We start from the raw sequence: 13,674 nt of genomic DNA, 5'->3' as shown, positions 1-13,674 counted from the left end.
ATTGGATATCAATGTGAAATATAGGTAGTTGTGTTTCCCATAGGCTACTGCACTGAACGTTTGGAACCTTTCTTCGGTGGCCGGAATCATTTCCTGGGTTATTCTAAGCACGTTGTGTTCTACTGGTGAAACGTTTCACCATCACATATAGATGGACAGCTGATGCTGGCTGGTCATGTCCTGAACTCAGCATTTCCCTCCCAACACGCTCCCTGTTGGGAGTTGCTGCTGAACTGTGGATTGTTGTAAAAAAATATATATATGTTGGTTTGATCTATTTGGTGAGTAACAAGAACATGAAAAAGGATGCATCTGGATCCTAATGTCAAAACGTTTATGTTCCCAACTCCATGTGATGTATTTAACATTCCAACCTTTAACCTATCCATAGATATTCATCAGTTCTCCGTCTGTTGACTGCTGTAAGTGACGTTATATCCTGTTATACTGGTGAAAATGTCCTGTAGTCCAGGGCTAAGCCTAACCACAGACGTACCATAATCACCACCTCCACTGTAGCCTACTTTACCAACTTGGACATGCTGACTCATGGGATGTCTGGTGAGCATGGAAATTATGTTTAAATCTCACTAATGTCTGCAGTCTCTAAGACTTTGCTAGTATACGCCCTAAATTGACATGTTATGCACAGTGTTTATAAAGACAACATTTTATAGTGTACGATACACTAACCAGGCCAAGCAACTGGCAGGATATTCAGATCTGTCTATTGCTCTCTCCATCCAGGGTAACCTACTAAGGATGTGTTGTTTATCACATCAACATGCTCATGTTATGTTACCCACCTTCATTTTCAGATGTTGGGCATGCAACCTGTAGCACCAAATCAAACGTCCTCTCGGGAAACTCGCTGTAATAAAGGAGAGAGCTGATGACTTTAGCTGGGAGTAAAATAAACATCTGTGTACAAACATAACTTATGGTATGCAATAATTGCAAACTAGATACATCAACAGCATATTATGCAACATAGTTTGACACATAGTTATAAATAGTGATGAAGCAACTCATATATAGCGGAATCATCGGTCAAGCTCAGTCTATGTGCTGGCCAGACGTCAAACAATTCAATTCTCGCGTGACTCATTTGATGGTCGAGAAATAAAATTGTTATAGCTGCTGTTACTGCTGACAATTCAGCAAACATTCGGGGGGAAATGTCTTGTACCTAAAAATCTATATTGACACCAGATTATATTATTTACTTTAGGACCGTTAAATACTAAAATATAGGAGGTCCTAGGCTAATTAATTTAGCGAACTTGATGAAAATGTAATTATCAACTTGACAGCATTATACTGACCCAAATGCTAACTCAGCATGCCAGACAGACAGCTAAATAAATTACAATTCACACTTTTAATAACGGTCCATAAAACATTGTTATGTATAGTCTAGAAGTAAACAAACTCGTGTCTTACTTTATTCTGCTGTCCATGGTTTACAACATCGCGACAGCTCGCGTCACCGGCTTTGCTGTTCCAGACCAAGCTTGCGTTCAGGAAGCAACGAGAGGTCCGTAACTAGTTCAACCTTTCAGCCTGTTACCTACCGCTGATACCGCATGCTTCAAAGATTTATTCTAGCTAGTAGCGATGTGTCTTCCTTGTTCCTGATCTGTACAGTTGGCTGTTTCAGTTCCACGGTATTTCCACAACAAACAGCACCAGGAAGTGGTTGTGAAAGATTTAGTGACGTCACCTAATTTGATGAACATCTTGGAGTGTCCCCTCCTCCCCCTAAATCCTCAGAACAGCAGTGACTTCATGTCCCCCTCCTTGATTTGAGCTGATGGCGTTATCATGTTGTTCTATAGTAAATGCTTAGTAATTGAGTTTATTTCATTTTTTATTTTATTTTTATTACACATGTGCAATAGGGACTGCTCCTTCACAAGTAAGAGTAGTGATGGCTATAGGGAGTGACAAATGCACCCTCGGTTGTTCTTTTTTACATGATTCATCTTCACTTACCTGTCTGGATCTGACGTCATTAACAACAACAACAAACATGACCAGAGCTTTTTGATTGTTGTAAAGCAGAGGATATTCCTGTGGGCATATATTTGGGCCTTATGCATGCGTTCCACATTTGCTGCATTAAATAGGCTATAATTCACACACAACTTAGCAGTCCAGCCTATGATGCAGAGTCATCGAGCCCCTGTGTTAGCCTATATGTGTCCCGGGGTAAATTGAAACCAGTGGCTGAGCCTGCATGTGTGTGTGTGTGATGTGTGTCTCTCCTAGCCCTCCTGAGAGTAGACCTGGCTGGGAGCCAGTTTCCTGCAGGCAGACTGAAGGTAATTAAGTGGCAGCAGACTGGGACATGCTGTTGCAGGTTTCTCCTATGAAATGATAATGGCAGGGTCCTGCTGGTGCTGTCTTACCATTCACAAAAGCATTACCTACGCACAATACGCATCGGGCTGGAGTCAGGAGGGAATAGCCTACTGTGGATTAAATACACCACTTTATGTGGTTCAACGTTTATTTTATTTCAGTGTGTGTGTGTGTGTGTGTGTGTGTGTGTGTGTGTGTGTGTGTGTGTGTGTGTGTGTGTGTGTGTGTGTGTGTGTGTGTGTGTGTGAGTGTGTGTGTGTAACAGAGATGGTTTGGTAAACCCTGTTCAAATGATGATGAGTGACCTTGCATGAGACCTGAAGATCAGGCTTTTAGCTCATCGCGCGCACACCGTCCTGTGGCAAGCAGCAGACGACTTAAAGTCAGTCAATCACATAGGTTCAGTGTATTCTATTTCAATGCACAGTTAAAGCCTACACAGTGCAATGGCAGTTGCCCATTAAAAATGATTTGAGAGGCAAATAGCTCTCTATTAGGATAAACCCTCACATTAACGGAGGTTCTAAGTGTATACAGTAAGAGTTCTGTCTAAAGGAAATTTACAAAATTCCACATTACTAGTTGGGCTCCCGAGTGGCGCAGCAGTCTAAGGCACTGCATCTTAGTGCAAGAGGTGTCACTGCAGTTCCTGGTTCGAATCTGGGCTGTATCACATCAGGCTGTGATTGGGAGTCACATAGGGCAGTGCCCAGCGTCGTCCGGTGTAGGCCGTCATTGTAAATAAGAATTTGTTCTTAACTGACTTGCCTAGATAAATAAAGGTTAAATTAAAACACACATATATATTTAAAAAATAGCATAAATGTTGGAATCAGGATCAAAATAAATAACACTAGAAAAAGAAACTCATGTATCCATTTACAGACATGCACAGGTACTGTTGTGATTCAAGAAACAATGAAATACATCTTCCATACTGTACATTTCTAATTACAACATGAAACACAGGCAATGGATGACTGTAATAAATATGGTAGAAAATAAAGTACAAATCATCATCCCAATGTTGACATGAAACCACTTCAGTGAAGTCTTCTTCCAAGATGGCATAGCAGTCAGACGTCCTTTTGTCCTCGTCTTGTCGTGTCCCGTATATATATATATTTACACCTTTCTTCGCATATCTTTTATATATTTTCTTTTCCAAAAACTCTACTTCAAAACGCTTTCCTGGAACCCGCCTCACCAATTACAAAAAAAAATATTATTTACCTCAAATTTGAAAATCCACAATAGAAGCTAGCCAGAAGCTAACCAGAAGCTAACCAGAAGCTAGCCAGAAGCTAACCTGAAGCTACCCAGAAGCTACCCAGAAGCTAGCCAGTTTACTGGCTAACGTTAGTATTTCAGCTAACCACGGTTTGTGGTCATCAGCTATTCCTTTAGCTCGATAATCTATCGCCACTTTTGTAGAACGCGACTCAGACCAGAACATACCGGACCTATTTTTCTCCATATCCCCGGATTTCAACCGCAAGCTCTGGACATTTACACCTTGATTTCGCAGCTAGCTAGCTGCTACCCGTGTAACTATTGGCTTATGTCGATCCCAGAGCAAACATCAATTATTCCTACTCTTTTGATGACTTCTGTAACCGTAATAGCCTTGGTTTCATGCATGTTAACATTAGAAGCCTCCTCCCTAAGTTTGTTTTATTCACTGCTTTAGCACACTCTGCCAACCCGGATGTTTTAGCCGTGTCTGAATCGTGGCTTAGGAAGACCACCAAAAATTCTGACATTTTCATCCCTAACTACAACGTTTCCAGACAAGATAGAACGGCCAAAGGGGGCGGTGTTGCAATCTACTGCAAAGATAGCCTGCAGAGTTCTGTTCTACTATCCAGGTCTGTTCCCAAACAATTTGAACTACTTTTAAAAATCCACCTCTCTAAAACAAGTCTCTCACCGTTGCCGACTGCTATAGACCACCCTCTGCCCCCAGCTGTGCTCTGGACACCATATGTGAACTGATTGCCCCCCATCTATCTTCAGAGCTCGTGCTGCTAGGCTACCTAAACTGGAACATGCTTAACACCCCAGCCATCCTACAATCTAAGCTTGATGCCCTCAATCTCACACAAATTATCAATGAACCTACCAGGTACCACCCCAAAGCTGTAAACACGGGCACCCTCATAGATATCATCCTAACCAACCTGCCCTCTAAATACACCTCTGCTGTTTTCAACCAAGATCTCAGCGATCACTGCCTCATTGCCTGCATCCGTAATGGGTCAGCGGTCAAACGACCTCCACTCATCACTGTCAAACGCTCCCTGAAACACTTCAGCGAGCAGGCCTTTCTAATCGACCTGTATCCTGGAAGGATATTGATCTCATCCCGTCAGTAGAGGATGCCTGGTTATTTTTTTTAAATGCCTTCCTCACCATCTTAAATAAGCATGCCCATTCAAGAAATTTAGAACCAGGAAAAGATATAGCCCTTGGTTCTCTCCAGACCTGACTGCCCTTAACCAACACAAAAACATCCTATGGCGTTCTGCATTAGCATCGAACAGCCCCCGTGATATGCAACTTTTCAGGGAAGCCAGAAACCAATATACACAGGCAGTTAGAAAAGCCAAGGCTAGCTTTTTCAAGCAGAAATTTGCTTCCTGCAACACAAACTCAAAAAAGTTCTGGGACACTGTAAAGTCCATGGAGAATAAGAACATCTCCTCCCAGCTGCCCACTGCACTGAAGATAGGAAACACTGTCACCACCGACAAATCCACTATAATTGAGAATTTCAATAAGCATTTTTCTACGGCTGGCCATGCTTTCCACCTGGCTACCCCTACCCCGGTCAACAGCACTGCACCCCCCACAGCTACTCGCCCAAACCTTCCCCATTTCTCCTTCTCCCAAATCGAGTCAGCTGATGTTCTGAAAGAGCTGCAAAATCTGGACCCCTACAAATCAGCCGGGCTAGAAAATCTGGACCCTTTCTTTCTAAAATTATCTGCTGAAATTGTTGCCACCCCTATTACTAGCCTGTTCAACCTCTCTTTCGTGTCGTCTGAGATTCCCAAAGATTGGAAAGCAGCTGCGGTCATCCCCCTTTTCAAAGGGGGGGGCACTCTTGACCCAAACTGCTACAGACCTATATCTATCCTACCCTGCCTTTCTAAGGTCTTCAAAAGCCAAGTCAACAAACAGATTACCGACCATTTCGAATCCCACCATACCTTCTCCGCTATGCAATCTGGTTTCAGAGCTGGTCATGGGTGCACCTCAGCCACGCTCAAGGTCCTAAACGATATCTTAACCACCATCGATAAGAAACAATACTGTGCAGCTGTATTCATTGACCTGGCCAAGGCTTTCGACTCTGTCAATCACCACATCCTCATCGGCAGACTCGACAGCCTTGGTTTCTCAAATGATTGCCTCGCCTGGTTCACCAACTACTTCTCTGATAAAGTTCAGTGTGTCAAATCGGAGGGTCTGTTGTCCGGGCCTCTGGCAGTCTCTATGGGGGTGCCACAGGGTTCAATTCTTGGACCGACTCTCTTCTCTGTATACATCAATGATGTCGCTCTTGCTGCTGGTGAGTTTCTGATCCACCTCTACGCAGACGACACCATTCTGTATACTTCTGGCCCTTCTTTGGACACTGTGTTAACTACCCTCCAGGCGAGCTTCAATGCCATACAACTCTCCTTCCGTGGCCTCCAATTGCTCTTAAATACAAGTAAAACTAAATGCATGCTCTTCAACCGATCGCTGCCTGCACCTGCCCGCCTGTCCAACATCACTACTTGAACGGCTCTGACTTAGAATATGTGGACAACTACAAATACCTAGGTGTCTGGTTAGACTGTAAACTCTCCTTCCAGACTCACATCAAACATCTCCAATCCAAAGTTAAATCTAGAATTGGCTTCCTATTCTGCAACAAAGCATCCTTCACTCATGCTGCCAAACATACCCTTGTAAAACTGACCATCCTACCAATCCTCGACTTCGGTGATGTCATTTACAAAATAGCCTCCAATACCCTACTCAATAAATTGGATGCAGTCTATCACAGTGCCATCCGTTTTGTCACCAAAGCCCCATATACTACCCACCACTGCGACCTGTACACTCTCGTTGGCTGGCCCTCACTTCATACTCGTCGCCAAACCCACTGGCTCCAGGTCATCTACAAGACCCTGCTAGGTAAAGTCCCCCCTTATCTCAGCTCGCTGGTCACCAAAGCAGCATCCACCTGTAGCACGCGCTCCAGCAGGTATATCTCTCTGGTCACCCCCAAAACCAACTCTTCCTTTGGCCGCCTTTCCTTCCAGTTCTCTGCTGCCAATGACTGGAACGAACTACAAAAATCTCTGAAACTGGAAACACTTATCTCCCCCACTAGCTTTAAGCACCAGCTGTCAGAGCAGCTCATAGATTACTGCACCTGTACATAGCCCATCTATAATTTAGCCCAAACAACTACCTCTTTCCCTACTGTATTTATTTATTTTGCTCCTTTGCACCCCATTATTTCTATCCCTACTTTGCACATTCGTCCACTGAAAATCAACCATTCCAGTGTTTTACTTGCTATATTGTATTTACTTCGCCCCCATGGCCTTTTTTTTGCCTTTACCTCCCTTATCTCACCTCACTTGCTCACACTGTATATATACTTATTCTTCTACTGTATTATTGACTGTATGTTTGCTTTACTCCATGTGTAACTCTGTGTTGTTGTATGTGTCGAACTGCTTTGCTTTATCTTGGCCAGGTCGCAATTGTAAATGAGAACGTGTTCTCAACTTGCCTACCTGGTTAAATAAAGGTGAAATAAAAAATAAATTAAAAAGTACTCACATCCTCTGCACTTTCCGACCACATACAACCTTTATTTTTAATACACGTGTTGTGTTATTATTGCTTTGAGGATAACACAGTGCCACCGACGCGGCCCGCTACCAAGGACTGTGGGCTCTCCTTCTCTGTGGCCGACGTGAGTAAGACATTTAAGCGTGTTAACCCTCGCGAGGCTGCCGGGCCAAGACGGCTTCCCTGGACACGTCCTCAGTGCATGTGCAGACCAGCTGGCTGGAGTGTTTACAGATGATGCAATCGCCATCACCCTGCACACTGCCCTATCCCATCTGGACAAGAGGAATATCTATGTAAGAATGCTGTTAATTGACTATAGCTCACCATTCAACACCATAGTACCCTCCAAGCTCATCATTAAGCTCGGGGCCCTGGGTCTGAACCGCGCCCTGTGCAACTTGGTCCTGGACTTCCTGAAGGACCGCCCCCAGGTGGTGAAGGTAGGAAGCAACACCTCCACTTTGCTGATCCTCAACACAGGGGCCCCACAAGGGCGCGTGCTCAGCCCCCTCCTGTACTCCCTGTTCACCCATGACTGTGTGCTCACGCACGCCTCCAACTCAATCATCAAGTTTGCAGACAACACAACAGTAGTAGACTTGATTACCAACAGTGACGAGACAGCCTACAGGGAGGAGGTGAGGAGCCTGAGAGAGTGGTGCCAGGAAAATAACCTCTCACTCAACGTCAACAAAACAAAGGAGCTGATCGTGGACTTCAGGAATCAGCAGAGGGAGCACCCCCCCCATCCACATCGATGGGACTGCAGTGGAGAAGGTGGAAAGCTTCAAGTTCCTCGACGTACACGTCACTGACGATCTGAAATGGTTCACCCGCACAGACAATGTGGTGAAGAAGATGCAACAGCGCCTCTTCAACCTTATGAGGCTGAAATAATTTGGCTTGGCCCCTAAAACCCTCACAAACTTTTACAGATGCACAATTGAGAGCATCCTGTCGGGCTGTATCACCGCCTGATACGGCAACAGCACCACCCGCAGGGCTCTCCAGAGGGTGATGCAGTCTCCCCAACGCATCACCGGGGGCAAACTACCTGCCCTCCAGGACACCTACACCACCCGATGTCACAGGAAGGACAAAAAGTTTGTCAAGGACATCAAACACCTGAGCCCCGGCCTGTTCACCCCGCTATCATCCAGAAGGCGAGGTCAGTACAGATGCATCCAAGCTGGGACTGAGAGACTGAAAAACAGCTTCTATCTCAAGGCCATCAAACTGTTAAATACCGATCACTAGCCGGCTTCCACCCGGTTACGCAACCCTGCACCTTAGAGGCTGCTGCCCTATATACATAGACTTGGAATCACTGGCCACTTTAATAATGGAACACTAGTCATTTTAATAATGTTTACATACTGCTTTACTCATCTCATATGTATATACTGTATTCTATTCTACTATATTTTAGTCAATACCACTCTGACATTGCCCAATCGAATATTTATATATTTCTTAATTCCATTCTTTTAGAATTACTGGTTTTGATTAACAGTGGTTGGTTAATTTTGCCCCAGACTAAATCAAATGAAATCCTATTTGATTGGTCACGTACACATATTTAGCAGATGTTATTGCAGGTGTAGCGAAATGCTTGTTGTCACGGCTGTTGAAGGAAGTGGACCAAGGTGCAGCGTGCTGAGCGTACATTTTCTTTTATTATAAAAAATGATGCCAACAAAACAACAAGCTAAAGGCTATAGTGCCAGTAAACAAAGACAGCTTCCCACAAAGACAGTTGGAAAAAGGGCTAGCTAAGTATGGTTCTCAATCAGAGACAACGATAGACAGCTGTCCCTGATTGAGAACCCTACCAGGCCAAAACATAGAAATACAAAATAATAGAATATAGAATACCCAACCCAACTCACACCCTGACCAAACCAAAATAGAGACATAAACAGGATCTCTAAGGTCAGGGCGTGACACTTGTGTTCCTAGCTCCAACAGTGCAGTAGTATCTAACAGTGCAGTAGTATCTAAAAACAATTCTACTACTGCACTGTTGGAGCTAGGAACACCAGCATTTTGCTACACCTGCAATAACATCTGCTAAATATGTGTATGACCAATAAATATTTGATTCGATTTGATTTGATTCAGTCTGGGGCAAAAGTAACCCACCACTGTCACTCAAAACCAGTTGTCACATTACATTAGCTGGATATACAGTAGACAGATAGCAAACAGCCATGGCTTAAAGCAGTACATAACCTTGAAAGGACCAATAATTGTCCACTCATCAACTTCATGTTTTAAATGTGTTAGTGCAGAATGCATGTATGCTACAGTAAGACTGGCTATCTTGCTGGTTTCTATATGCCGGTCTCAAGTTTTTTGAAAACCTTGATTTTGTGAAAAATAATACAGGGCCTAGAACAATCTTTATGGAGAATTCCAGTTTGCTACAATAGCTTTTATTCCCATGTTGAATTTCTATCAATCTCATAGCAATACAACTTCAATACGATAGGGGCGCAGTGAAGCTAGGACTGCTGCATAGTCACATGCCAAGAGGCGACAAGGAAAGAGGAAACTTATGATACAATGTATCGATGATAGACTTTTTTTGGTTACATTATAGCCTACAAGTTTGCTGTAGGTTGTAACTGTTTCATACTTTTTTGGGGTGTAATAAGCGTGTGCTTGCATTTTGGATGGCAACATTGTCGTATAATGTTACCACTGCAACACAGCCTTGTTACTAGATAGGCTAGTCGTTCTAAACTCGAAAGTCGAAGAAGGAAACATCATAAATGTTAGGAGCCTATTTTCTTCAGCAATATTATGTTGTTTTGCCAATGTTTTCCGCGTGCAACATTACTCTGCGGGATGATCTTGCAACGTGCTAAAGGAGCAGTTAAAATCATGTCAACTCAGGACGCCTCACAACACGATTTTAACCAGAAGCGATTGATAGCCAACAATAGCGGATCATTACAGATTCATACAACTAAAGCAGACCGTGAAGACTCGGATACCGGTGTCAAGACAAGCAACGACATGCAAGAAACAAACAGAAAAACTGAAAAACAGTTCACAGAGGACGAACTTGCCATACATAAATTACACAGAGAAGCATGTCAGGTAAGCTTCAGACATCTTGCCGGCGTTACATGAGCCCGTACTTTGTCACCACAGTGACTGACTGGCCTGGCCGCCTACCTCATGTCCCCTAGTTGTAAAAAAGCTTCACGTCATGTCCGGCAAGGATAGGAATCAGAGGGTGTTGGCTCTACTGCTGTCATTGACACAAAACTGGGTCACTCCTTTTCCTACTGGGGCAACAAACAGTTAAATATAGTACAATACTTTATGTAAGCAGTATCTCACTATATAACATGTTAGGTTACGTTTTTTGTTTGATTATATTTTGTTTTTACTTGTAAAATATATTTATACAAAATATGACTTTGTTATATGCTGTAATAATGTTAACACTGACGGCAGTGACAAGATGGCCAATAGCTAGACAGGACCAGAGAAGGGACAACTTTTAGAATTTTTAAATGTGTTCTAATTCGGTTACATTGCATTGTTTATATATTCCCCATGTAATGTTAATGGAGAGCTAACATGGCTGCCATAGAATGTTGTAGTGTCATGTAAATGCATCATAATGCAGAAACCTTGTTGAGCTACCTCTCTAAATACATGGCTCTGGACAGGATATGTAAGTGTGTGCACGGTTCTACCATCCAAGGTGTCTTCACTTAACCAAACGCTTATAACATTCTTATAGACCTAGTTTTCTAAACATTGCCTCATAATGTGTGAGTGTCAAGCCGGGCCGGCGATGTTTACCACCAAACCATTGACAGACGCAGACCTCTCTCTATCCTTAACCCACTCCCAGCCCACTCCACGTCAGCAGCAATAGGTGTCACTCCCCAATGCCAGCGGGCTTCCCAGTTGTAAAATATTTACCATGGCTCCTGAGTCTGGCCGGAGTAAAGCATGTTGGGCGAGAGAGACTTGAGCGTGGCAGGGCCAGGGCCTCGGTGGGAAAAGCACAATGCAAGGAGAGCAATGGCAGTGCCAGTTCCTCTCTGGGGCCGTGCGATGCCATGTGAAATGACAGGCGGTGTCACCAGAGAGCCCCAGGCCTTTCTCCCACCGTGGCCTGCCTTGCTGGCTGGCTGCATGGCTGGCTGGCTGCATGGCTGGCTGGCTGCATGGCTGCCTGTCAAAGCTGAAACTAGTGGGCTCTGCTTTTTCAAACAGACTGAGAAGTGATGTTTTGGAACTTCACATTAGAATGAAGGGGTTTGGTTAGTGTGTTTCTCATGTACAGTAAGGTGTGTGGATTGATATAACACAAACTACAGGGGTAGGGCATGTCACCGTTTATTAAACACAAACTACAGGGGTAGGGCATGTCACCGTTTATTAAACACAAACTACAGGGGTAGGAATGTCCCCATTTATTAAACACAAACTACAGGGGTAGGACATGTCACTGTTTATTAAACACAAACTACAGGGGTAGGACATGTCACTGTTTATTAAACACAAACTACAGGGGTAGGGTATGTCACCGTTTATTAAACCCAAACTACAGGGGTAGGGCATGTCACCGTTTATTAAACCCAAACTACAGAGGTAGAGCATGTCACCGTTTATTACACACAAACTACAGGGGTAGGGCATGTCACCGTTTATTAAACACAAACTACAGGGGTAGGGTATGTCACCGTTTATTAAACACAAACTACAGGGGTAGGAATGTCACCGTTTATTAAACACAAACTACAGGGGTAGGGCATGTCACCGTTTATTAAACACAAACTACAGGGGTAGGGTATGTCACCGTTTATTAAACGCAAACTACAGGGGTAGGGCATGTCACCATTTATTAAACCCAAACTACAGAGGTAGAGCATGTCACCGTTTATTAAACCCAAACTACAGGGGTAGGGTATGTCACCGTTTATTAAACACAAACTACAGGGGTAGGGCATGTCACCGTTTATTAAACACAAACTACAGGGGTAGGGTATGTCACCGTTTATTACACACAAACTACAGGGGTAGGACATGTCACCGTTTATTAAACACAAACTACAGGGGTAGGACATGTCACTGTTTATTAAACACAAACTACAGGGGTAGGGCATGTCACCGTTTATTAAACACAAACTACAGGGGTAGGGCATGTCACCGTTTATTAAACACAAACTACAGGGGTAGGGTATGTCACCGTTTATTAAACACAAACTACAGGGGTAGGGTATGTCACCGTTTATTAAACACAAACTACAGGGGTAGGGTATGTCACCGTTTATTAAACACAAACTACAGGGGTAGGGTATGTCACCGTTTATTACACACAAACTACAGGGGTAGGGCATGTCACCGTTTATTAAACACAAACTACAGGGGTAGGACATGTCACCGTTTATTAAACACAAACTACAGGGGTAGGGCATGTCACTGTTTATTAAACACAAACTACAGGGGTAGGGCATGTCACCGTTTATTAAACACAAACTACAGGGGTAGGACATGTCACCGTTTATTAAACACAAACTACAGGGGTAGGGCATGTCACTGTTTATTAAACACAAACTACAGGGGTAGGGCATGTCACCGTTTATTAAACACAAACTACAGGGGTAGGAATTTCCCCGTTTATTAAACACAAACTACAGGGGTGGGTATGTCACTGTTTATTAAACACAAACTACAGGGGTAGGGCATGTCACCGTTTATTAAACACAAACTACAGGGGTAGGACATGTCACCGTTTATTAAACACAAACTACAGGGGTAGGGTATGTCACCGTTTATTAAACCCAACTACAGAGGTAGAGCATGTCACCATTTATTAAACCCAAACTGCAGGGGTAGGACATGTCACCGTTTATTACACACAAACTACAGGGGTAGGGCATGTCACCATTTATTAAACACAAACTACAGGGGTAGAGCATGTCACCGTTGATTACACACAAACTACAGGGGTAGGGTATGTCACCGTTTATTAAACACAAACTACAAGGGTAGGTTATGTCACTGTTTATTACAAACAAACTACAGGGGTAGGAATGTCACCGTATATTAAACACAAACTACAGGGGTAGGACATGTCACCGTTTATTAAACACAAACTACAGGGGTAGGGTATGTCACCGTTTATTAAACACAAACTACAGGGGTAGGGTATGTCACCGTTTATTAAACCCAAACAACAGGGGTAGGGCATGTCACCGTTTATTAAACACAAACTACAGGGGTAGGGCATGTCACCGTTTATTAAACACAAACTACAGGGGTAGGACATGTCACCGTTTATTAAACACAAACTACAGGGGTAGGGCATGTCACCATTTATTAAACACAAACTACAGGGGTAGAGCATGTCACCGTTGATTACACACAAACTACAGGGGTAGGGTATGTCACCGTTTATTAAACACAAACTACAAGGGT

At 43.6% G+C, this 13,674-nt stretch overlaps 1 protein-coding gene across 2 annotated transcripts in view; it reads right to left on the bottom strand.

Moving 5' to 3' along the window:
• The window catches only part of LOC139541585 (DENN domain-containing protein 1B-like), a 217,083-nt gene extending 215,374 nt beyond the window's left edge, over positions 1 to 1,709 (bottom strand). For both annotated transcript variants that reach the window (XM_071346391.1, XM_071346390.1), the window contains exons 1-2: positions 1,444 to 1,709; positions 807 to 871 (exon numbers count right to left, since the gene is read on the bottom strand). In XM_071346391.1, the coding sequence (XP_071202492.1) occupies positions 807 to 871; positions 1,444 to 1,460 (82 nt within the window). In that variant the 5' untranslated portion in view covers positions 1,461 to 1,709. The remainder of the gene's footprint in view (positions 1 to 806; positions 872 to 1,443) is intronic.
• Between the last annotated feature and the right edge of the window lie 11,965 nt (positions 1,710 to 13,674).

Source organism: Salvelinus alpinus, chromosome 16 (genome assembly GCF_045679555.1).
Source record: "Salvelinus alpinus chromosome 16, SLU_Salpinus.1, whole genome shotgun sequence".
Classification (NCBI taxonomy): Eukaryota; Metazoa; Chordata; class Actinopteri; order Salmoniformes; family Salmonidae; genus Salvelinus; species Salvelinus alpinus.
Note: the sequence above shows the minus strand (reverse complement) of the source record. Positions and strands in the feature narration are given on the sequence as shown.